The sequence below is a fragment of the Prinia subflava genome, chromosome 16 (genome assembly GCF_021018805.1).
Source record: "Prinia subflava isolate CZ2003 ecotype Zambia chromosome 16, Cam_Psub_1.2, whole genome shotgun sequence".
In the NCBI taxonomy this organism is placed as follows: Eukaryota; Metazoa; Chordata; class Aves; order Passeriformes; family Cisticolidae; genus Prinia; species Prinia subflava.
The window spans coordinates 11,319,510-11,342,433 of record NC_086262.1 but is presented as its reverse complement, the minus strand read 5'-3'; the positions used below and the strand labels follow the sequence as shown (position 1 = coordinate 11,342,433).

General features: G+C 45.9%; 1 protein-coding gene across 4 annotated transcripts; it reads left to right on the top strand.

Moving 5' to 3' along the window:
• The first annotated feature begins 15,874 nt into the window (after nt 1-15,874).
• On the top strand, nt 15,875-22,705 carry LOC134559111 (leukotriene C4 synthase-like). 4 transcript variants are annotated; one of them, XM_063413635.1, is made up of 6 exons: nt 15,875-16,495; nt 18,874-19,045; nt 19,875-19,974; nt 20,981-21,051; nt 21,269-21,350; nt 21,898-22,704. In XM_063413635.1, exons 2-6 carry the CDS (start codon nt 18,988-18,990, stop codon nt 22,022-22,024), a joined length of 438 nt encoding a protein of 145 aa, XP_063269705.1. In that variant the 5' UTR covers nt 15,875-16,495; nt 18,874-18,987; the 3' UTR covers nt 22,025-22,704. The 4 variants fall into 4 exon arrangements, with proteins under 4 accessions (XP_063269705.1, XP_063269708.1, XP_063269707.1 ...); XM_063413638.1 differs by lacking the exon at nt 15,875-16,495 and adding an exon at nt 16,935-17,045 and having other exon boundaries at nt 21,898-22,705; XM_063413637.1 differs by lacking the exon at nt 15,875-16,495 and adding an exon at nt 17,045-17,182 and having other exon boundaries at nt 21,898-22,705.
• The last annotated feature ends 219 nt before the right edge of the window (nt 22,706-22,924 follow it).

The following is a 22,924-nucleotide window of genomic DNA, read 5'->3' as shown; positions in this document are numbered from 1 at the left end:
ATTGTACCACTGGGGCCGTCTGGCTCAGGCCTTGAGCTTTGTGTGTTTGGAAGCAGTTGTTTGTTTTGAGGAAAAAAAAAATCCCAACCAACCAAAACCCAAGAACCCCCCCAAAAAAACCACCAAATCCCCCTCACAAACTCACAACAAAACAAAAAAACAAACACCACCCCCCAAACCAAGCAAAAAGCAATCATTTTTCAATGGTCAAGTTTCTGAATGTCTTACGTTTTGACAGATTGATTGGATGTGATTAATGGCAACTGGAATTCCATTAAAACACAGAATATCCCAGGGAGAAAGAAAAGAGGTAAATAGGTTTATTATTTAGGGGGAATAGGGGCAAGATGATGTTCAGGCTGACTCTAGGAAGGAAGGAAGGAAAAAAGGAAGAAAGGAAGGGTCTTCTCCCATAACAACATGTGATTGCTCTGGGGCACAGTGAGGTCCCATGGCCAGGATTGCCCAGGAGCCCTCCACCCACATCCCACTTGCCTTTTGGCTTCAGGGGACAAGAACTCCTCCAGCCCTGCACAAGAAGCCAGGCATCTGGAGCCAGACACAACCCTTGGTTAACTGGGCTGGCCTCAGCACAATGCTTCCCCTCAGCTCTCTGCTTTCCCCACCACATGCCCCTGAAAAACAAGCAAAATCATGGTAGAGTTGCTGCATTCCTGACATGCCATGTAAACAGCACAAGGCCACCACCTGGAACCCCTGGCCCATCCTAATCCAAGTGTACTGAAGTCAATAAACAAGGAATTAGCAGCACTTAACTCAGTAACCTCTCCAGACTGGCCACTCTCCCACTTGCAATCATCAGCTGCTGAGGCTGAAGAAGCTGGATAACAAAAACCATACATTTCAGCCATTTTAATGGGTCTTTGTCTGTATCTGATGAGAAAACCCTCACCACTCTCCTCTTTTAAGGAAGACAGAATTAGATGTGGTCAGTACCCTGCATGCTGTCTTTTGACCCCTATTTTTTGTACTTCCCTACCATTTTCACTTAAATCTTGCATGTGGTTTACACTGAGCCTCTTTCAATTTACCAGCATGCCACCTCCATGTGGCTTCCTCCCGCGTGCTCATGTGGCTGTACCATGGCTGGTGTTGGGTGCCTGTCCCAGCTGGAAGCAAATCAAGTAAAAGACACATGGTTTGATCTCTGCTGGATTAACAGAATTGTTTTTTTGAGGAACAGCACAGATGTAGACGTGCCTCACCAACTTGAGAAATTGAACCTCTAACACTTGCTGATGAAGGCAGATTGGTGCTGAAATACTCTGCTGTCAGAATGGCCCAGGTGAGACATACATCCTATTCAGTTGTCCTTGCTATAGAGCATCATCTTCTGGTGGATGGCACCCGTGGAAAACTGAGACAACCTATTAAATTGCTATCAAGAGCCCTGTAAGTCAGAGAGCTCTGTAATGTAATGCAGAAGGGACTTGCTTCTGAGAAACAACTCCCCCGAAAGAAAAACGCTTCCCAGTAGCAGCTCCTTCCCCATCATGTATGAGATGTACGGAGGAGCAAGTGCCCACGGGGAGGGCCATGGCACACCTGCTCTGTGGCCACGGGGCTGCAACCAGCCAGCAAGGATTTCATGTGCACTCACTGTATCCCTAAGAACCACTGGGTCATAGGTCAGAGCTGCAGGGCAGAGGGATTTTGCACATTTAGCTCCCTCTTCAAAAACAACAGCAGTGCTGCAGCTGCTCTAGGGGGGTGGTCCATGCTGGGGCGGGGTCCACGCCTGTGCTCACCCCAGGAGGGTTTCAGCAGATGGGAGGGCAAGGCAAGTCTGATGCGTGTCTATTTTCCAAAGAAAATAATACGAAAATTGCTTTCTCTCTACTCTGTACTCTCCTGTGCTTTCCTAAGGACAGCCAAGGGGGCTGGACGAGGGAAATGTAACGAGGCAGATTACAGTCAGCAGAGGGAGAAGCTCCTTCTGCTGCTCCTCCCTGGGGCCCGTCCTGCGAACACCAGCTGTTCCCAGCCGCAGCTCCCCGCTGCCTTCTGGTGGCAAAAATGCATCATGGATCTCTCTCCCGGCCCGAGATTCTCCTCCCAAGCCGGCGCCAAGGCACTTGCACAGGGCGTGTGGTTTGGGGCCCCGTCTCACACCCTTCCTGGCCTCGCCTGTCCTCCCCTCCCTGCAGAGCCGTACTTAAATTCCGCCTCTTTTCTGCAGAAAAAGGCTCCATTCTGTGCCAGGCAGGAAGGGAATAAACAAACCCTGTGTTTTGAAGGACCCAACTCTGCCTCCAGAAATGAGACGTGTCTCCAATGCTTCTCTGACTCACAGGAGCTCCAAGATCCTGGCAGCCCTTTGTCAAAATCCCCAAAAAGTGCAGGCACCTTTGAGGCTCCGGATGCCCAGGGTCAGCTGGTCAGAAATGGTGAAGGGATTTCCCTTCCTGGTTGCTGGGAGCAAACCAGCCAGCAGTGAAGGGCTTATAGGATTTGCTGCTGCTTGTATTTGTGGTAGACATCTCCTAGGAAAGGATTAGCTGCGGGGTCTGGAGGTGGTCCTCTGAAGCCCAGCAGGAACAAAGAGTGTGCTGAGGACTTTGTCACTGCCCCAGTGCCAGGCTGCTAAGCTGTGCTGTGCCCGGGGGCAGGGTGAGTCGGCACAGATGTGACACCTCGATGAAGAGGAGGAACACAGCAAGTCCCTGCCTCCAGCCCACTGCATGGGCCTTTGTGCAGTGAAAGCAACCTTGGCGGGTCCAACCTGGTGTTCCTCCAGAATTTTCTGTGGGAACATGCTGCGTTTTCTTGCATTGCTGTGGCTGGCAAAACCAAAATAGCATTACAGTGAGGTGTACATTCCCTCCCTTGGTTACAGAGGAAAATTTATTTTCAATCACTTGTTGTCAGTCTGAACTCTAGCCCAAGAAGTGTCTAGAAACGCACAAAAAGTGTGCACTGTGGAGATGTACTGGAGGTTTCTTTTATGGGAGTGTCTATGTTTTTATTGTATCTCACGCAAGAGGCTCTTGAATGGAAGGGTGAACCTGAGACACAGCCTGTGGTGTCCTTATTGTCTTCACAGACAACTGCAAACCCTTCGGATGGGAAGCCAAGGCTGTCCACATCATCAGCAATCACCCTGAGAACCTTGCAGCCTGTTATAAACGCCAGGACAAATTTATTGCCAAATTCAATAGTTTGGTTTATTAACATCCAAATCACAAAATTTAGAATCAAATTATAACAATTTCAAACAATAAAAACAAAACAATACGAACCCCACGAACAGCAAACTTACTTGACCGAAGTTCTCCCGGGAAAAGTAGAGCCAAGGGTGACCCCAGAGACACAGGACCTGGCAGCCTTGTCTCTAGCTGGGTTCACAAACTTGCCCACCTAAAGACCCAACTTAAATACACTTAGTTTCCCCCTCGGCAACTTTCCTCCCATTGTTTCTCTAATCATCGACCATTAACTTTATTTACATTAATTCCCGAAAGGGTCCCCGGGCACATTCAAATGCTAATGTCCAGAGTTAGTCCTTGCTTTGAGTAACTGTCGTAGAGGTGTGTGATGACCGGTGTAAGTCCTCGCTGGCACGTCTTTGCTGGCACGTAGCGTTTGACCTGTTGCGAGTCCCAATGAGTTGAGCTGCACGTAGGCAGGGGCAAGTCGTTCTCACCTTCCATTTTTGGAACCCGGAAGATCAGGGAGGTGCTTTACAGAAATTCATACAATATATATCACAGTTCCCAATCTATAATTATTTATAAAACATGAATTAAATAACCATATTTCCCACAACTCCCCCATTTCTTTTCTTTTGTCAATAATTTTAATTCATGTTTTGTATTTAACTTAATTGTTTTCCTCTCTCGAGTTTCCCGTTCCTTGGAGAAACACCTGACCAGCGATTCCTGAACCATGTTTGCCTTTTCTGCTTTTCTTCTATCTTTCCAATTCCCATGTCCCTGACTGCCTTTGAGTGCCAGCTAGTTACTTGTGTCTTAACAGGGGTAACTTTTTGGAGGAGCCTTATGTCACACTCCCTAGAGTGATCCGCAGAGGCTTCCCTCTGTCTGGCCCAGCGTCTGTCGGGTTGCAACCGAACAACGGGGAAGTTTCTTCGCGACAGCAGGGGCTCTCTGCTCGGACCCTCGGGGTGGTTCGGACGGCACACCTCCTTTTTTAAAAATTCCCCACCGAGATTACTTTACTTGCTCTGCCACCCACGGCACTACATTAGTTCGACGGCACTCCGTGGCTAACACTTGGGCCTTTAGATCCAATTTTCCCTTTAACCCCTTTTCGTATATTGAATACCACCCGGGATACTTTGGTTCTATCAATCCCAAACGTGTGGCACAGTTTAAGAATCGCATAGTCAGAGTCTGTTTTTCCTCAGAACACCTGGGGCATAACCCCAGCGGCCCCCCCACCCCCACTTGCAGTGCACCACCCAAATTTCAAGACAATAATTGTATTTGAAATGGATATATGGATTGCAGGGGGGCATCCAGGTTCAGAGCAGCGCATGGATATTTCTTCTGCCATTTGTTTCTGATATCCTGGGGTTGGAGTTCTTTCTCTTTAAATTTCTGGAGCTCCGGATTCACCCTTCCTGATGTTCTAACACCTTCCTTCTGGTTACCCTTCCCTCTCTCAGTCCTCCTTGTCGGGTGGTTATTAAGTTTCCTTTGAGGCTCCTCTAGGCTGCAGCTTAATGTTTCCAGGGTGTTGGCATCCTCGGTGCAGCCGGACCCTCAGATCTCCGGGGGAAGAGATGACCTTCCATTCGGGGTTTTCCCTCGGGGCTGTTAGTTTCTTAACCCTGGAGGCGTGTGTCCAGCCTCTTTCAGCTGTTCGGATGGTTGTATCTGTAGTTAAAAGGACAAGAAAGGGTCCCTCCTAATGAGGGGTTAATGACACCGCTTTCCAAGCTCTGATCAGTACTTTACCTCCTGGTTGTATCTCATGAATATACATCGAAATCCTGCAACTTCCTCAGATTGAATTTACCTAATACAAAATTCCAAACCAGCCCAATACTACAAGAATATTGTATAAAGAGAATCCCTGTCATGTCTACCATTCAGAAAATCTGAATATTAGAACAAGTTATCTAATAGTACATTCACACCTTTACCATAAAAACAATTTTGTCCCTGGATCACTATGATTCTCACCTCACTATCCACCCAATGTACCATACCATCCAGAATTTTTCCCCTTTTTTGCACTGTTACAGGAAAAATCAGAAAGAAAATTTTTCTTCTTATTAAACGAGGTTTATACTGAAACATACAAACAATTCTTTTTACATCCTACCAATACTTCTGACAGTGTCCACTGGATATATAGCGAGCAAACAATAAACACTAAGACTACTCCAAATCCCATAGTATTAACACAGGTTTTAGCTTTTTAAAGAAAAATTCAGTTTAAAAAATCATAGATGAGCACAAACAATTTGGGCTTATTTCAAGAATCAAACTCAGCACATTCAGAGTGATTTGGCATACAAACAAACATTCATAAAACCCAGTATCCTACAATGCTCGGTGACAACAGCAGTTTCCAGGACAATCAGCTGTTAAGGTTACACACATCCTCACTCAGTTTCTACAGCCTCAGTGTAATGAGTCTGCACTGCTGCTAATTAACTGAACTACAAATTTATATTCCAGACCCCTACTCAGCACATTCTCAGATACACACAGCCAAAAGAAGGACGCAACTTGAGTGAGACAATGAGACCACCTTGTCCCTATTTTCGATGTGCACCCTGCCATGGCCATTCTCACTCAGCCTCCAAGAAGCATCTGCCTTCACAACTGCTTCTCACCCTTGCTTCAGCCACCCCTAATGATCAGCAAAATTAACACAATTCCAGAAGCACTATCGGACCTTTCAGCTCTGCTGTTAGCTTGATGGCGACACTTCTTATTTTGGTTTGTAATTCCACTGCCTCGTAGCAATTGTGACTACACTCCTCAGATCCTCCCCAGGACCGAAACTGGGCGGGGTTTCAAGCAGCAGCAGTACGGAGTTCTAACTCCGGGGAATTTACCAGAATTGCCTCATATTTCAATAGCCGGGATTCAGTAAGCCATTTAAAACATACCCCACCGGTTTCCTGGCTCCCGCCCACTCCTGTGTAAGAACTCCATACGCCGTGTGATTGCTAACATCCACGAAAAGCTGGAACTCCCGGTTAATATACCGGGGCAGTTCCCATCAACTACTCGTGCAGATCCGTCTACAAACCATTTCTCACAGACAGGATCAGCTGCAGACCCCTATTTCAGCGTGGCAAGATACAATCCTGCAGCAGTAGCTGAAGTGACTTCTTCCCTTCATCAGAGAGCCAATTCAAACAGTCAGTGAGTAGTACAACTTAATAAAGGATAACTTTAAGCAAAATTTGTACAAATTAAGAGAAAAACTTAAGACCTCACCCATAATCCTGGGGGAGTATTTTAACAAGACAGAAAAAAACAAAGCACACCAAATAGAAGAAACTATTACAAAGAGCAGAACTTACTCTGTAATAAACCATACATTACTTAAATTCGGAACTTAAAACCCAGAAGTTTTCCAAAGCCAGGAGTCACTGTAAACATCAGGCCCCGGTAATCAGACAGCTTTATCTAGTACAATTATCAGAACATTAACACTACTGCTTTTTACTTCAGTCCAAAAAAACTTCACAAACTTAGCCTTTCTTAACAAACAAACTCGAGATAACTTGTGCCTAATTCCCAAAGTAAAGCTCCTGTATTTGCTATACATTCTTGCGTATTATTAAACTTAAATACACAAGCAAACACCGACCAAACTTAACACCGGTGACAAAATGCTGCCTCTCATACATCACTTACTCTCCACCAGAAAAACACAGGCACCAGGGCAACCTCAAGGTTCACATCCTCCAAATTGAGGAGCAAGTAAGAAGACATAATATCAAAGGGACAACACAAACCATCTAAAATTAAGAATCCCGGTTCCCAACTAGATAAAATACATACAGAATAGGAACTGCAAAGAATAAAGAAAAATCCTGTAACTACCAACACAGAGAATTATACCACTTTCCCAACTTAATACTAGAATCCTGACTCCAATTACCATTCCAACACTATCTCGACAGAAAGATTTAGTTTCCTGCCTCTCAACAGCCGCTTTAATTTGGACTTCACCGGCCACATGCTTCAACCTTTTGAAAGAAAAACTGAAACACACAAAACCCTTGCAGTACACTGTCTGCCAACACAAATGCCATATTCCTGCTCAAGCTGACAATCCGAATTCAAAATGTAGCAATTGTTTCAAACATAGACGAGCTACATCCACCATACTATCAACCTTTTGATTTGCACAAAATCCTCACATACAGTAGACAGACAACTAAAAGGAAGATATATTTTCAGCTTTTCAAGAACAAACACCTAGGTATTTCCTACGCATAAGTATAGCTCCCATTCTTGGTCTCTTCTCTCAATACTTTTATCTATTTTTGCTTCTTATTTCGCCTTACAGGGCGGTTTTCTGCCCCGGGCAGCCTTGTCTAATCACTTTAAAACTGCCGCTTTCCTTCGTCTCCCGGCAACCATGGACTGACTCGCCCTGCCGCTTGCGGGAAGGGGCGGGTTTCGTTCCATTCCCACGTTAGTGAAAAGAAAAAGAAAAAAAACAACTCCGCCGATCTCGTCCAGGAGAAAAAAACTCTTAAAGCAAAATACACAACTCTAGGGAGTCTCCAAAATGTATTCAGCCTGAAGTAAAAGATCTACCACCACCAAGGAAAAGAGTAGGCAAGATTCCTTTTAATCCCTTTTCTATCTTTTTCTCCTTTTGCAGACTCACGTGAATTTTCGCATTTCTAATTTGCACGCTTCCCAACACCACTAGTTATTCTCTAATGCATTCCAATTCACCTTTGGTAATTTCTGTTTTGCTCTACTGTCAAATTTCTTACGGGAATGCTTCTTTTCCCCCATTTTTCCTCCCGGGCCATTCTTGCTCTCACACCAACTGTCCCACCCCGAATCCCTCCCGGGCTCTTCAAGATCTCCTTCGGGGGTCCTGGTTTTAGCCAGGGCTCTAACTGGTATATACCTGTCTGGTTTATTCTTCCACCCTTCGTTTTCCTTACCCTTCTTCTCTTTTTCTCCATATTTTAGCGTCGGTGGCCGAGGTGCGGGGTCAGGACCAGAAACGGGGGCAGGATTCCCTCTCGGGAATCTCCTTGAACGGGAGGGAGGTTTCTGGAGTGGCCGCTGAGCTCGGGGCTCCGCATGGGTCTCGGATGGCAGTGTTAACTCTGCCCCTGAGAAGGCCGGGGAGGAGGAAGTGGTAGGGGTAGGGGCTGGCAGGACGGGGGCCACCGAGCCGTGAGAGAAGTTTATCCCGTAGTCCAGTTCATTCCGTGTTTCCCTTTCCTCAGAACACAGCTTTACTCGTACCTCATACCATAACAGAACATATGCCAATTCCTCAAATTCTCTCCTTTTCTTCTTCGCTACATGTTCCCACAGAGCTTCCCACGCCCATTCATCAAAAGTACCAAACACAGGCCATATAATATTAGGTCCTATCTCCTTTCCTCCCCAAACATTCATACACAAATAAATCATCCGATCTTTAGATGCTCCTCTCCTAATTGGGCATTCTTGCCAACCTTGCAACAACTTTCCTAATGGACTTTTCCGAGGAATTTCAAGATCAGCCCTCGCTGAGGTTTCCCTTAAAGAATCCTCCCGATCTCTGCTGAGATCTGATCCCATACTCCCCGTGGCACAGAAGTTATGGGATACCAAAAATTAAATCCCGAGTTTCCGAACTCGATGCCGTTAACTTAATGATCCAGCGGATGACCGTTCCGTGGATGTTCGGTTAACGGCGGGGCTCTGTAACCGCCACCGAAAAAATTAAGCGACCCCCCTGGTCGCGGTCAAGAAGGCTTACTCGTCCCCGAACTCAAAAAGGGACGTCCTCTTTCCTTCAGGACCCCTGGTGACCTCCCCCACCCCGTCGGGTAGCACTCACACACGAAGCGAAATATCACACGTTCCAATCGCTTCCCCGTCGGTCGGCCGTGTCCCTCGCGGGAGCAGCGGAAACGCGACCTTAAGGTCCGCTCTCGCTTCGTGATAAATCACGTCTCATTCACACACACACTCACACACACATACACGTTCTCAAGCACTTGGTCACCCCCACTCAACCACGCTATACTTACGGTCCTTTTCCTGCGTGGATTCTTCGTGCACTTAGATTTTTACGAGTGAAACAATACCGCGGTTCCAGGGGAAAACCCCTGCTGAGTTCCCGAGCCCCCCCAAGCTAGCTTGTCCTAATGCTTAATCCCTTTGCTGTTGTGGGTTCTGGGTTCGTAAAGCCAGTTCGTTCTTCCGGACTTACCCGCTCTGCCAGGCCGCTTTTTACGGCGGGGCGCCCCCCGGTCAGAAGCAGGGATCCGTAGAATATTCAAAACTGGCCCCGCTGTTGGGCATCAAAATTGTTATAAACGCCAGGACAAATTTATTGCCAAATTCAATAGTTTGGTTTATTAACATCCAAATCACAAAATTTAGAATCAAATTATAACAATTTCAAACAATAAAAACAAAACAATACGAACCCCACGAACAGCAAACTTACTTGACCGAAGTTCTCCCGGGAAAAGTAGAGCCAAGGGTGACCCCAGAGACACAGGACCTGGCAGCCTTGTCTCTAGCTGGGTTCACAAACTTGCCCACCTAAAGACCCAACTTAAATACACTTAGTTTCCCCCTCGGCAACTTTCCTCCCATTGTTTCTCTAATCATCGACCATTAACTTTATTTACATTAATTCCCGAAAGGGTCCCCGGGCACATTCAAATGCTAATGTCCAGAGTTAGTCCTTGCTTTGAGTAACTGTCGTAGAGGTGTGTGATGACCGGTGTAAGTCCTCGCTGGCACGTCTTTGCTGGCACGTAGCGTTTGACCTGTTGCGAGTCCCAATGAGTTGAGCTGCACGTAGGCAGGGGCAAGTCGTTCTCACCTTCCATTTTTGGAACCCGGAAGATCAGGGAGGTGCTTTACAGAAATTCATACAATATATATCACAGTTCCCAATCTATAATTATTTATAAAACATGAATTAAATAACCATATTTCCCACACAGCCCTACCCTGCTTTGGAACTGTTTGTTCATGACGAGCAGAGACAAGGGCCCTGATGACTGTATTAACACCAAACATTTCTGCCCTTTCCGACTCACTGCAAGGCAATAGCACAGCCTGTCATCCAGGCTCACCTACTGAGTGTGAGCCCTGCTGCCACCGCTGTTTGATTATGAGGGAATGAAAGGAAATTATGCTTAATGCTATTTCAGAAATCAAAGAACCCTTTTTAAAAGCAGACGTATGAAAGAGCATGTCAACCAAAGACAGTAAGTGGGAATCTGGGATCCACAGGATTTTCTTCCAGTTCAGAGTAAGGAGTGTGAGCAGCATAGCCCAAAGGGTGTGATGTTCTTGCTGTTCTTTACTGACCTGATCTTAGCTTCATGCTAGTCTTTGGTGCAGCTGACTGGAAAGCTGAAGATTGTAAAAACACCCTAAACATGGCCATACTAACAGTGTTTCCAGGGAAAAGGGTGAGCCAGAGATTATGAAACAGCACTGTGGCTGTGTGCAACAAGTGGTGCAGTATTCTCTGCAGAGATAGGAGATGTGGAAACCCAAGGGAATGCAGAGGTGGGGATTTATTTCAGAACTGGCTGGGTATTAAAGCAAGCAGAAGTCGAGGGGTAAAAGGCTTTGTTTGCTACTTAGATGGATAGGGAAACGAAGGTGGTCTAGTCAGTCACAGAAAATGCTTGGCACAAGAAGGAAAGGAATGTTTAAGGTTACACAAGTGAAACATGACAACCTTTGATTTCATTTTCAAGTCAAATAGACTTGAAAACATCTTAAATGATAACATCTCAGAATTAGATGTTATCATTTAAGACTTTAATTAGTCATGGGGCAAGTATTTTAACTGAATAGATCAAATTATAAAGGCAAGCTGCTACCAAGCTCAATGGAAACTCGAATGAGGAGGCACGAAGAGAGAGATCTGGTTAAGATTAATAAAAATATCTGTGCCTTACGGAAAGTTGGTGTTCTCAAAGACAAATGCCAAAGTCAAGAACATGGTGCTTTAGTTTTCCATCAAGACACTGGGCTGGGTAAGAGTTTGAATTCTTTCAGAGTGGGCTAAGGCCCCCAATGATGAAGAGGCTGAGCTGAGCTGCCCCCTCATTTGACTTTGTAGAAACTGGGGGTTATAACTATCAGGTGCATATGAAATAAACTCACTTTTTTGATTTTACATTTCCAGTTCATTTCTTCCATTGATTCTAAATGTCACCCCCATTAGACTCTCCCTCATGAATGTGGAATCAGTCACTGACTTACTTTGTAGAAGCTCAACATTCTCTTCATTATTTGGGGTTATTTTAATCTAAGACTTTGTCCTGTGAATGGGTACATTTTTAATCTGTCCATCAGTGACAGGGGCCTTTCCTTTTGTTTCTTGGGGACAAGTCCCATCTGAGGTAAAAGTGGCTGAGCTGTGAGCTTTCTGCAGTCCTAGACAGACTTTTGTTTGAGGATGTTTTCTGATACATTTTTACTAGGCAGTCAAAAGAATCAGAGATCCTTCTCCCTTTATAAGTATACAGATGTAAATCTGAAGCAAACTCAAAAATCCCCAAATTAAATTTGACATTAAATTTGTTTCTAGTTGTTTAGTAGTTTTTTTAACTGATTACAAGCCAGGGTATGCTTTTGAGCTCTTAATAGATTATTAAATATATATTAAAAATCTGTCTTTATATGATAAAAATCTATATGTAATAAAAAAATCTACCTGTATGAATCTGGTTAAAAAACCCTATATTAAAGAGGAAGAAGATCACTGGTATGATAAATGATAATTTCTGAAAGTGTTATCATTTGAGGACTTTGGGAGTGATTTTAACTAATTTTCACAGGAGTAAAAAAGTATTCTGCAAATAGTAGTTGACTGTGTTAATCTATTGTAAATATTGAACCTCTGGAAAAAATAGGTGGATATTTTTCTGTTTGCTTTAGTGATAACTTAAACACTGGTCCCTGATAAGTGCTGTACCAACAGAGTGGATTCGTTTTGTGTCTCTGCAAGTGCTGAACAAAAGCACTAAACTGTGATGTAAAACAGCGAATACCAGCACTCACTCAAGGCTTTCAAATAGCACAGCCCAGGCTCCCGTGTGCTGTGCTGAGGTGTGCTTTGCCTCCCCAGGCCCTGGATAAAAGGCTGCTCCCATCCTGCTGCGATAAAAGGGAGGCAGGGAATGGATGCTGTCCTGCAGACTGAAGCTGGCACAGCCAGGAGGCAGCAAGCACAGAGCTGGCACTGAGAATTCTCCTAACAGGAGTGGCCACCATCAGGACATGTCAGGTTAGGCAGCATCCCAGTCCTGTGCAGTGTGGAGCAGATAGGGAGATGCTGGAAAATGGATGTTTGAAAATGAGATACAACAGACAACAGGATGCACATCCCAGTACTGTCCATCTCACATGATTGCCCTCACAGGCACACATCTAAACCACTATGACCACATGGTTTGAAACAAACATGATGGCTTCTGAGGGATTTGTATCACTAAGAAAATCTTCCTTAAGCTTTGAACACCCCTCACAGTAAGAGGGCAGTGGAATCATGTCGGGAAACTGAAAGCAGTGGAACACTTCTTGTGTAAAGCCTACAGGAAATTCTGAAATTACAGCAGGTTCATTCTGCCTTTTTCCCCAGCAGAAGTCCAGGGTACCTTTAGAACACCTCTAGCAAGGAGCTCAATAACTGCCCCGTGTCAACTCTTCTTGTCAGAGCACTTACAGACACCATCCATCCTGGCTCCAGGATTTGGGAGGCAGAGTCACCAAAATAGCAACATTTCAATTGCCATTTCAGCCTCCCAACGGTTAAAAGCAAGGGTGTGCAGGCTAGTCTGGTATTTAGCACTGTTTCATTAAATTCTTTTACACAATTGTGTCCAGCAACCATTTCACACCCTAAAAATAAACCCAGCTGGTTCTAAACAAGCCCTTTGTCCCAGGGTGGGATTGGTCACCAGTTTACAGCTACTAAGAGGTGGTTTCTCATGTTTGGCCAAAGCTCCCTGTTGTTGATACTTTTTAGAGGCCTTTGGGAAGAGAAAGATTTTCTAACCCTGTCTGTCTGTCCTGGCTTCCCAGGGCACAGCCCCTCACTGCCTGCCACTGTGGGCCAGCACCCCCACAGCTGGGGAGGCTGAAGTCACTCAGGAGATGCTGGAAGAAGACCAGTGCCAGGATGGTGCCTGGTCCCAGTGGCACCTCTGGGACTGCTCTTAGCCAGCTTTGCAATCCAGAAGCTGGGACAGAAAGGGAAAGGTTCAAAAGAGGTCTCTACTTTTGATACCTTAAATAGTTCCCCCCAACTTGAGATGCTGGGGTAGGAGTTACCTGCCCTTGCTGAGGGACAGCAGAGCTGGGTCAGCCTTCACACAGCATCTGGGCTCCATATCAGGCTGGAGGAGTCACGTTCCTGTGGCAGCTCTCCCCTGCCCTGCTTTCCCTGCAGTTGCCACCACTGTCGAGTACACACAGGTCAGCTTGACCTTGGCCAGTCTCTGACACACAAAGGCCACAAGAAATGATGGCCAGTAAACAAAAACCTGTCTGCTCCTGCACTCACATCTTGCTCCCGTGATCTGTGGTTGCTGCTGTCTCCCTGCTCTCGTGCCAGCAGGAGATGTGGAGGCTGGTGTGTTTAATTTCTCCTTTGGAGATGGGAGAAGAAGCAGAGCCTGTTCCTCTGTGCTCAGTGCTATGTGACCCGGGCAGCCTCTTCACTCTTCACTTGCAGCCTCCCAGCTGCAGTTCAGTGTGTGCCCCTTGCTGACTGTGTCCCACCCACTACCTGGGCTCCATTCCCCGCCCAGCACATCCCTTGGGGCATCTTCTGTGAATGAGTTCAAAGAACAGTCCAAATGATGGTCTGCTCTCATGCACAGAGTTTGCCTGTGATTCATGCTGAAGATATATTTCCAAACTTTTTGACACTCTGGCATCAGTGGAGTTCTACACAAACATCTGCAGGGGTTTCAGGATTTCCTGCCCTCAATGCCTTCTGCCCTTGCACAGGTTTGTCCATGGGCCTCATGCTGATGTCTGGACACTCTGTGGTCTCACCCTGTGTATTTGTCTGGCTGAGCTGTGCCCCAGTGTTGTGGACAGGGTGACACAGGGCAGGACGCTCAGCAGGACTCGGGTTTGGGCACAGTCTCGCAGCACTATGCAAGGAGAGAAGAGCATCTCCAGTGAGGACCTATGGCAGATCTCCCCCCAAAACCATCTCCTTTCCCTCAGCCCCATGCGGGACAGAACTTCAGTGTGAAAAGTCACCATAAGGCAGAGGGACCATTGCCCTCCTGATTGCCCCATCCCTGAAGATATGACTTTGCACAGCAACACCTCCCCACTTCAGGCAAATTCCCCTGACTCTTTCCCTGTTTCTGACAAGCCAAGGGTCTCTTCTTGGCAGGAGACCTATTAGGAATTCCAGTCTTCCCTCTGGAAAATGTCTCCTTAGAGCTATCCTCACTCTGCCTCTCTCCAATGCCTTGCCCAGCTTTATCTCATAACTAGGTAGGGCCAGCCAGCATCTGGGTGTGCTGATCCAAACAAGATAGAAATGCTGAACAGCTCTATTTTTTCACCTCTATAATTTGGGGAACGGGAACTGCACTTCATGACCCCTCTTCAGCCTTTGATGTATTCTGATGTATCTCGTACACTTGCAATTTTTTTCCCACATTATTATAGGATAATACTAAGTGTAAGTTAACATAAGAGCTTCCAAAGATGTTTGAAAGGCTTGTTTGTCCCTCTGCAAAGGGAAATCCTCCCCCTCCCTGACATATGCACTTATTGCTCCAGAGATTTATTCTTCAAGCGAGTCACTTTCTGGCATTGTTCCTTTTTGTTTCTTAGCTATTCCTGACTTTCTGCTCAACAGGAGGTAGGAAAATTGCCAAAACACATGGAAAAGGCTTTTCTTGTGTGACAATAACACAAGACCTGGCAAGGCCAGAGAGACATTTAATTAATATTTTTGACAGATGTTGATCATAAGTGAAGGACTGTAATTCATTTGCATGTACCAGTGCTTCAGATGATGAATCAAGGGGAGAGTTTTGGTGTTGCTTTTATACTGATGTGCCCTCCAGTCAGATTTAATGTGCATATGGATAAAGCTCACCAAACTCCATTAGAAGAAAGCTATAAAAAAGTTTCTCCAAACTATCCCTAAATAAATTAATATATATATTCTTTTATGTGGTTTTTCACAGACTCAGCCTCCCATCTTGTTTTCTAAAAAATTACTTTTTATGTTTTCCCTGTTTGATCTCTAAAGTGAAGCCCTTTACTGAGACAAGAAGTGCTGTCATTAGGTGTTTGGCTATGGTCCTGCTCCATGCAGAAGCACTCAAGCAGCCCAGAGATTGGTTTGGCCTCTAGAAATTTTGCTATAACTAAATATTTGTGAACATTTATGTGACCTCTTTGATCTGCCATAGATATACAAATGGCATGAATATAGTCTGAAATCTGTCTGGATGAAAAGGCTAAGGCACATCTCCAATACACTCTGAGTTTGTACTCCAAGAAATGAGTTGCATAATGCCAGCCTGAATGTTGCTGACAAAACCAACCACCTGCTCTTTTACTTTGTGAAGGGAGGACCTCTGCACAGATGCTCATTTTAGGAAGATGTGGTAATTCTTGTCATGCAAAGTTTTTATGTATTTTTTCAAAATGCAGAACCCAGGACACATTTCAATGTGCTCAGGAGATCTGATCCAGCTTATGCCTTGCTCTGAGTCCTGTTTTGAATCACAGAGCAGAAATTGTCTGCAGCTGTCCTCAGTTCCTGGGAACACACGGCCAGTTGTGCCTTCCTAAAGGATAAAATAATGAATTCTTTTCTTTTTCTTACCATATTTTTAGCGTGTCCTTCCCCTCACAGATGGAAAAGACAAGAATTTCGGGAAAATCTCAACACATGTAGATCTGAGTTTAAGAGAAGCCTCCACGGGAATGGGAGGTCAGGAGGGCACATGGCCAACCCCACCACCCACCCTGAGGAGCTGTACTGGAACAGACTGAGTTGCTAAGCTCTCTTTCTTTCTCTTGAACTAGAAAAATTCTTTCTTCTCCGTGAGAAAAAATTCTTTTGAATGAACCTTCCTCTCTTTTTTTCTTTGTGGTTATTACAAAGACAGTAACTGTTCTGACAAGCAGTTCCACAGTCGCTGGTTTGGATGTACGTAGCGGCTACAAACGGATTCGGAGGGAAAGGAAGCACAAGCACAACCTACATCAGAAAATATTAACATATTGGTGCACTAGGATTGGAAGAACGAGGCACCTCCATGCTTCACAGCTGAAGGGTGAGTTGCTCTTCTGCAAAATCTTCTGCAAAATGTTCTCCTGTCCACTGAAAGAAAGCTCTTGAGCCATTGTAGGCTCCTGAAATGCTTTTCCAGGGCATGTTAGTGCATGTAACCGTGCTGGACTCAGCACTGCTGGCTTCTCCTTGCCCTGCTGCTCCAGGCAAGTAATGGGTGCAGTAAACGCTGTGGATGCTTAAAACTCCTCCAAGGCATTGTGTTGACCATTTTTCTTCGCAAGATTATTTTTAATCCCTATTACTGTCCTAGTCCAGCTCAGAGTGTATCTCTACTGTAGCAGATAGGATTATTGGCTGCAGGAAGAGATGGCAGAAGCAACCATGGGCACAGAGAAATGACTCAGTGGGTGGTGTGAGGACTTTGGTCTGTGCCCTCTGACGTAGGGCCACATGCACACGACACAATCTGGAGTGGGAGAGGGGTACAGCATTTCAGTAGCTCCTACTCAGAAAATCCGCCCTGAGGTGCACCTGGGACTGCCAGACTTGCCTTTGCCTGGGAGGGAACTTGTCTGTGTCAGCCGCAGAGGGTGAGGTTTGGGAATACGCTGTGGTCCACGGCTCAGAGGCTGCCCACCCGTGACAGTCTCACCCCGGGGCATTTGGTGCTGGGACCAGGGTACTTGTTCCTGTTCCTTGTGAGCGCTGTGGGAGAATGGAAAATAAAGTGAGTTCTGATGGTGAGAAACAGGGACAAGAAAAATGTTATGCTCTTCAGGAGTTTAAAAACAGCTAGAAAAATTATGCTTATGGAGGAGGGTGGAGGAGGGTGGAGGAGGGGGGAGATGTGTGCTTGTTTATTCATTCATATTTCTATTGGCCTTTATTATATTCAGACCATGCTAGAAGTGTTTTGTGTTTAGTGATGATCTGGAGAACAGGAATGCTCTGTGGCAGCCTGTGCAGCTCCTCCTGGCCCAGATTCCATTGCACACATTTGACACTGTTGATGCAGCTCACAGTGCACTGTTGTCTGATGGAGGTGTAAGCTCAAATCTTTTCTGCTCTGTTGTTTCCTTTATTTTCTTTCACTAGCAGGCTGTTATCAGACAGGAGCAGAGGGAAATCAAACATCCTTAAGCACTGCATGACCTCTGCCCTTCTTGAGCTGACACAGGGGAGTTCTTAATTTCTTTGACAACCAAACAGAAGAAAACAAAACACAATGTTCCTCATATTTCTAAACAGTCACTGCAATGAAAAATGTTCAATTCTGAAATAAAGGAATTAATCTTAGAGCTGGTGTTTGAAAAACAATGGGGTGTGTATTTGATATTTGGACAAATACTAAGCTGGGACATTGTTATAGCCATTTTGGGTGCCTTTATAGCTTATAGAGAGGCAGAAAACCAGAACCAGCATATTGCTTCTTAGAAAGCCTATCAGGCGTACAATGTAATTTCTGTAAACTGCTTTGATATAACTTTCTATAACAGTGGTGTTCAACGATCACTTTGTCTTAACCTGCTTTCCTTCTTCCCTGGTCTGATGGGAGAATTCTTTGAATGAAGAGAAAAGAAGGAAACAAAGCTGGTGGTCCCAGCAGCTTCTGTCTGTGCCAGACTTTGTGCTGTTAGATGGGAACTAGAGAAATGTGTCTCTTCTGACACTTGAAAATGTAATTTTCTTTTTGCTATGTCCTGATGAATTCTACAGGTTCTTCCCCACAAAGAGCTCACTCTGGTCTTTATGGTGAGAATTCATTGGGCTGAGGATTGATCAGAAGCCTTAAATGCACAACTCCCAGCCTTTTGGGGATGAGGGTTGGCTCTGAAACCCCTTTGGTGTCTGACAGTCATTGTGCAGGACCAAATCCCAGATAAAATATCAGTGTGCAGGACAGATCTAGAGACCTTTTATGTTTTATCACATCCTCTCTTACCCTCTCAGAGTGTTTTTCATGCCGGGTCTCGGTGTTGTGGCCATACGTCATTCTCTGTGTCAAACACATGCTACCCAGATTCTGTGTAGGATTATGTAGACAGGGATATGTACCTTGGAATGCTGCCTGTGCTTTGGTGTGACACAGCAGCCCAAGCAGAGCTTTGGTTTCTCCTGCAGCATCAGCAAAGGGGATGTGCTCTGGCCTAAAGCAAATGCCCTAGGAGGAGTGGATTAGTGGGCTATTGAGATTTATCCATCCATTCAGTTCCCAGTTCCTTTAGCTCTCACATTTGTCTCTGTACTGGCTTTTTCACTTTCTCATTTCCAGTTCCTGTAAAAGGGCGTTCCTGGAAAATACTCCATTAAATCTGTCTCCACTGATTTCCATTTCTACAGTGCATATGATAACGTGCCCCAGGCTCCTCCTGGGTGTCAATACCACAGCCTAAATCTTTGCTTTGTTTCTTCAATTAGAACAAACCTAGGCTACCAGATACTATCACAAACTGCCACATCAGCAAGGACTGAACCTGGCCAGAGGAACTTCTGATCAAGAAATAAGATTTTATTGGGTCTGGAAAAGTCAGTATGTTGGATCAGATTCATTGGCTGGCTGCTGTGACAGTCCTGGGAGTCCTGGAGCAAGGTATGGACCGTTGGATGCATGTGCACAAATACTGGCTGGATCAATCTACTCTAACTCCACTGTTTTTCTTTTGCTTTCATATTTAATGTCTCCTGTTATGCTAGCACTTCACTGCTTTTCAGACAGTGAACTGAAATCTTGTCTGGGTTCTGGAGAACATTTAACCAAATGAGTGCATGGGAATTCCTTTCTCTGAACTGACCTACCCGCTCTATTCAGAAATTTTTTGGTAGATCTTTCCCTCTGCAAACATGTAGAATTTCCCTCTTTGGGTTTACAGCAGCTCCTGAAGTCCATGTAGATGTGAGCATACAAAGAGCTCTGCGGTGTGAAAAGGTGGAAGGATGTGCTGTGGTGGGTCACATGCAACAACTCCCAGCCATGGGTCCACATTGCATGACAATTTAATTCATTGTCTGCTTGGCTTATCTGTGGCATCAGTTCCATCTCTGCACAGATATCAGCGTTTAGAAGAGGAAAAAATTAAAAGAACGAATAAATCTTGACATTGTCAGTAGTAAAGTGCATCTGAATTGTGTAACAATTTTACCATCTGCTGATTATGCAAGCAAGCAGGTAACACTGGTAGTATGTATATTTACATACTATATATATAAACACTGTATATTTCTTGCTTCACTATAGGTCTGGGTAATTCCTTTTCCTTATCTAAAAGGCACCTGGGATTTTATTCTAACTTTCTGTGCTGTGTGGGGGTGTGGGGTTAGGAAGAGACTGCAGATCTTTTCTGCAGCCTCTGGGCAGCTCCTCACTCCACCGTGCCCAGCCATGGGACTGACCACTGCTACTTTTCTCTCTTTTGCTGCAGCCTACTTCTTCCTCCAGGTGATCTATGCTAGGAGGTTGTTTGGCATTTCACCTCCAAAGATCTCAGGCCCTCCTGAATTTGAAAGGATCTTTCGAGCACAGTAAGAAACTCCTCTAACCTGATGTTTGTCAGATCTCATGTTACTGCACTGCCTTTCCCCTGCCTTGCTATTCCTTTCCTGGAACTATAATTAAACAATTACCTCCCTCAAGGTTAATTAATGGATTGAAGAGTCAACATCAGGATTGGGTTGGCTCTTGAGACCTCCACCAGCCATTGCTGACAGAAAACACCCAGGAATCTCTGCTGTGCAGTGAAGGGCTCCTAAAGACACAACCCTTAGTGCCTGAGACTTAGACTGGTTTTATCCAAGTGGTGTCCAAACCTCTGGTGGCTTCAGCCCTGCTCTGAATCTCACTCATGGGGAAGGACTAGTTCCCAGAGAGATCTCAGCTGGAGCGGGGATGAGGACAATCCAGCATCTCTGCTGTGACTTCTGCAGTGTGGAGGGAGGAGCTTCCACTTTTGTTGTAGCTGACCACTGGAAAAAAAGCAACTGAGTAGCTGGAGCCGGATCCCCTCAGACATTCCCTTCTTTGCTCCTTCACTAGCCTAGACTCAGCTTCATCCAGAATCTTTTGGTGCTACTGTGCCTTTGGGAGGACAGGGCATGGCATACAAACAGTCCCAACAATTATGAGCTCCCTTCAACTCCGGCACAAAGCCCAGGCTGCTCTGGCCTTATCTGCTTGAGGGACAGACCCACCCTGCAGCCTGGGGCTTTGGGGCATTGACAGCAGGGTTTGAGCTGCAGCTTTTTGGAAAGAGCAGTGGGAGTGGTTGCTGGAGCCTTTCTGTGCACAGTCTGTCCTGGGAATCTTTTACTTCATTTCTTGTACCCTGGAGACCCTGTTCTTTCCACTGTTTAATTTCTGTGAATAAAGCTGGGTCAGGAACTGCAGGAAAAGGAGCAAGCCTGGAGGCTTTTTGTGACAACATCAGGTCTAAAAAGCAAAAGCCTCCAGTGTCTGGAAACTGCTAGGGGAAGCAAAAGGGGAAGAGCTTTCTTCCTTTCCCTAGTTTATGACCTTTCTCTTTCCTGCCAGGGTGAACTCCTCTGAGTATTTTCCCATCTTCCTGGCACTTCTGTGGCAAGCTGGACTCTTCTTCCACCAAGGTGAGAATATCCCATTACCTGATTTGTCACTGGATCTGTTGTCCTGCATGCTGGCTCAGTCCTCAGGTCCTGCTCAACTTCTGAACAACAAATTAAGCAGTAATTCTGTCTCTAGAGGACACAGAGTCTCTATTCCTTCACTTTGGGTTCCCTCCTTGGTTCCAAGCAGCTCTGAAAAGCCTTTGTAGATGGTCACTGTGATCTCTCCTAAACACAGGTCTGGCTGCAGCCTTAGGTGTGCTCTATCTCTGTGCCCGCTACTGCTACTTTATGGGATACAAAGCATCATCCTCAGAAAGGTAAATGCACTCACACACTCCTGCATGCTCTTACACACTCTTACACACAGTTACACACTCTTGCACGCTCTTATACACATGCTCTTGCAGACTCTTACACACTCTCACACTCTTGCATGCTCAGACACACTCAGACACACACAGCTCCACACACACACACAGAGCAGCACTCAGTGGAGTACACGGTAACCCCTGGGGGTTTGTATTTGGGAACATAATGTGCTTTGGGAAAGATCAAGACTCTTGAGTGCTCTGGGGTTCCTGCATGACTCAGCCTTGTCTCCGAGGCATAATGTGAACATGGATACAGGGCTGGGGCAGCAACACAGGTGCTGGGCAAGGCTGGAGCTGCCTCAAGCCCTTTTGGTTGTGTGTGTTTGCTCCCTTGAGGTGGAAGCAGGGCATGGGACCTCACACAAGGGGCAGGAGACAGCCAGGGGCTGCCTTTCCACCCACTTCTGCAGGGAGGAAGGGGCTGTTTCCAGGGGCTGTTCCCAGGGGCTGTTCCCAGGCTGTTCAGTGTCAGCAGCTCCCTCTCTCCCATCAGACTCGCCCCGATATACTTCAGCGCTGGAGTTCTCTGGATTCTCATTGCAGTGTCAGCCCTGGGCATCCTGCATTTCTTCCTCTCTCACTATGTGGGGCTGAACGTCCTGCAGCTTCTCACAGCATGATCCACTCCTCTGTGCTTCATCACTGTCCTTCATCTTCAATTCCCACTCCCTCCTGCCCACCTTAACAGACTGGAATGAGAAATGCCCTCAGTGACAAATCCACCTTCACCCGAGCTTTTAACACCTCCATCCTCACTGTCCAGCACTGGCAGGAACTGCTGAGCTGTTTAGGAGATATTTTTCTCCCATGGCACTTGTGTGCCAATTGCTCCACATCTGGCGGCTCCATCATGTCTGATGTGGAAACAACAATCCCAAACAAGGACATATAAAAGCAAACTCTTCTCAGTCTGAGTTTCCCAATGAGTTGCCAAAGGGAAGTGCCATGTGTTCCCCATTCTCCAGTGGCGCTGCCCTCAGCCCAGGCACAGAACACGGATTCGTGCCAGTTTTCCAAGCCCCACACCTAAGAAAGGCATTTGTTTAGAACCAGATATGGGCTGAGACATAATGAAAGAGGTGAGGGATAAACTGGAGCAGCCACCAACATGTTGTGCAAAAGTCTCTTGGTGCCCTCATGCTGGTTATCAGCTACTGCTGTAAATCTGTGCAAACTCATCTGTGCCACTTTGAACTCAGCCCAGTGACAACAGGCACAAATAAAATGTCACTGAACTTGCTGTCCTGGGTGTCTCTTTGTGAGTCTGCAGAGAACAGAAACATGAGTGTGTGAGTGCAAGGTGGCTGCCTCTGTTTCCCTGACATGCAGGCCAACAAAGCCTGCAATCTTGTGTGCCATGGGAAGAGAGCTCTGAGGAGAGAGAAGCTGATTTTTGGAGATGTTGAGCTCATGGTTTGGGTGCTGAGCCACTCAGCACTGAAAAGCAGTTTACCCAGTGTTCAGGTCCCTCCTGCATCAGGAAGGGCTGGATTGTCATGAGCCCAGTCTTCACAATCCTG

Coding starts and splice junctions, on each gene's coding strand:
- LOC134559111 (XM_063413638.1), top strand. CDS start 18,988: ATGTTGGATCAGATTCATTGGCTGGCTGCTGTGACAGTCCTGGGAGTC. Junction 21,052..21,268: donor TGGACTCTTCTTCCACCAAG/GTGAGAATATCC, acceptor TCCTAAACACAG/GTCTGGCTGCAGCCTTAGGT. Junction 21,351..21,897: donor AAAGCATCATCCTCAGAAAG/GTAAATGCACTC, acceptor CTCTCCCATCAG/ACTCGCCCCGATATACTTCA.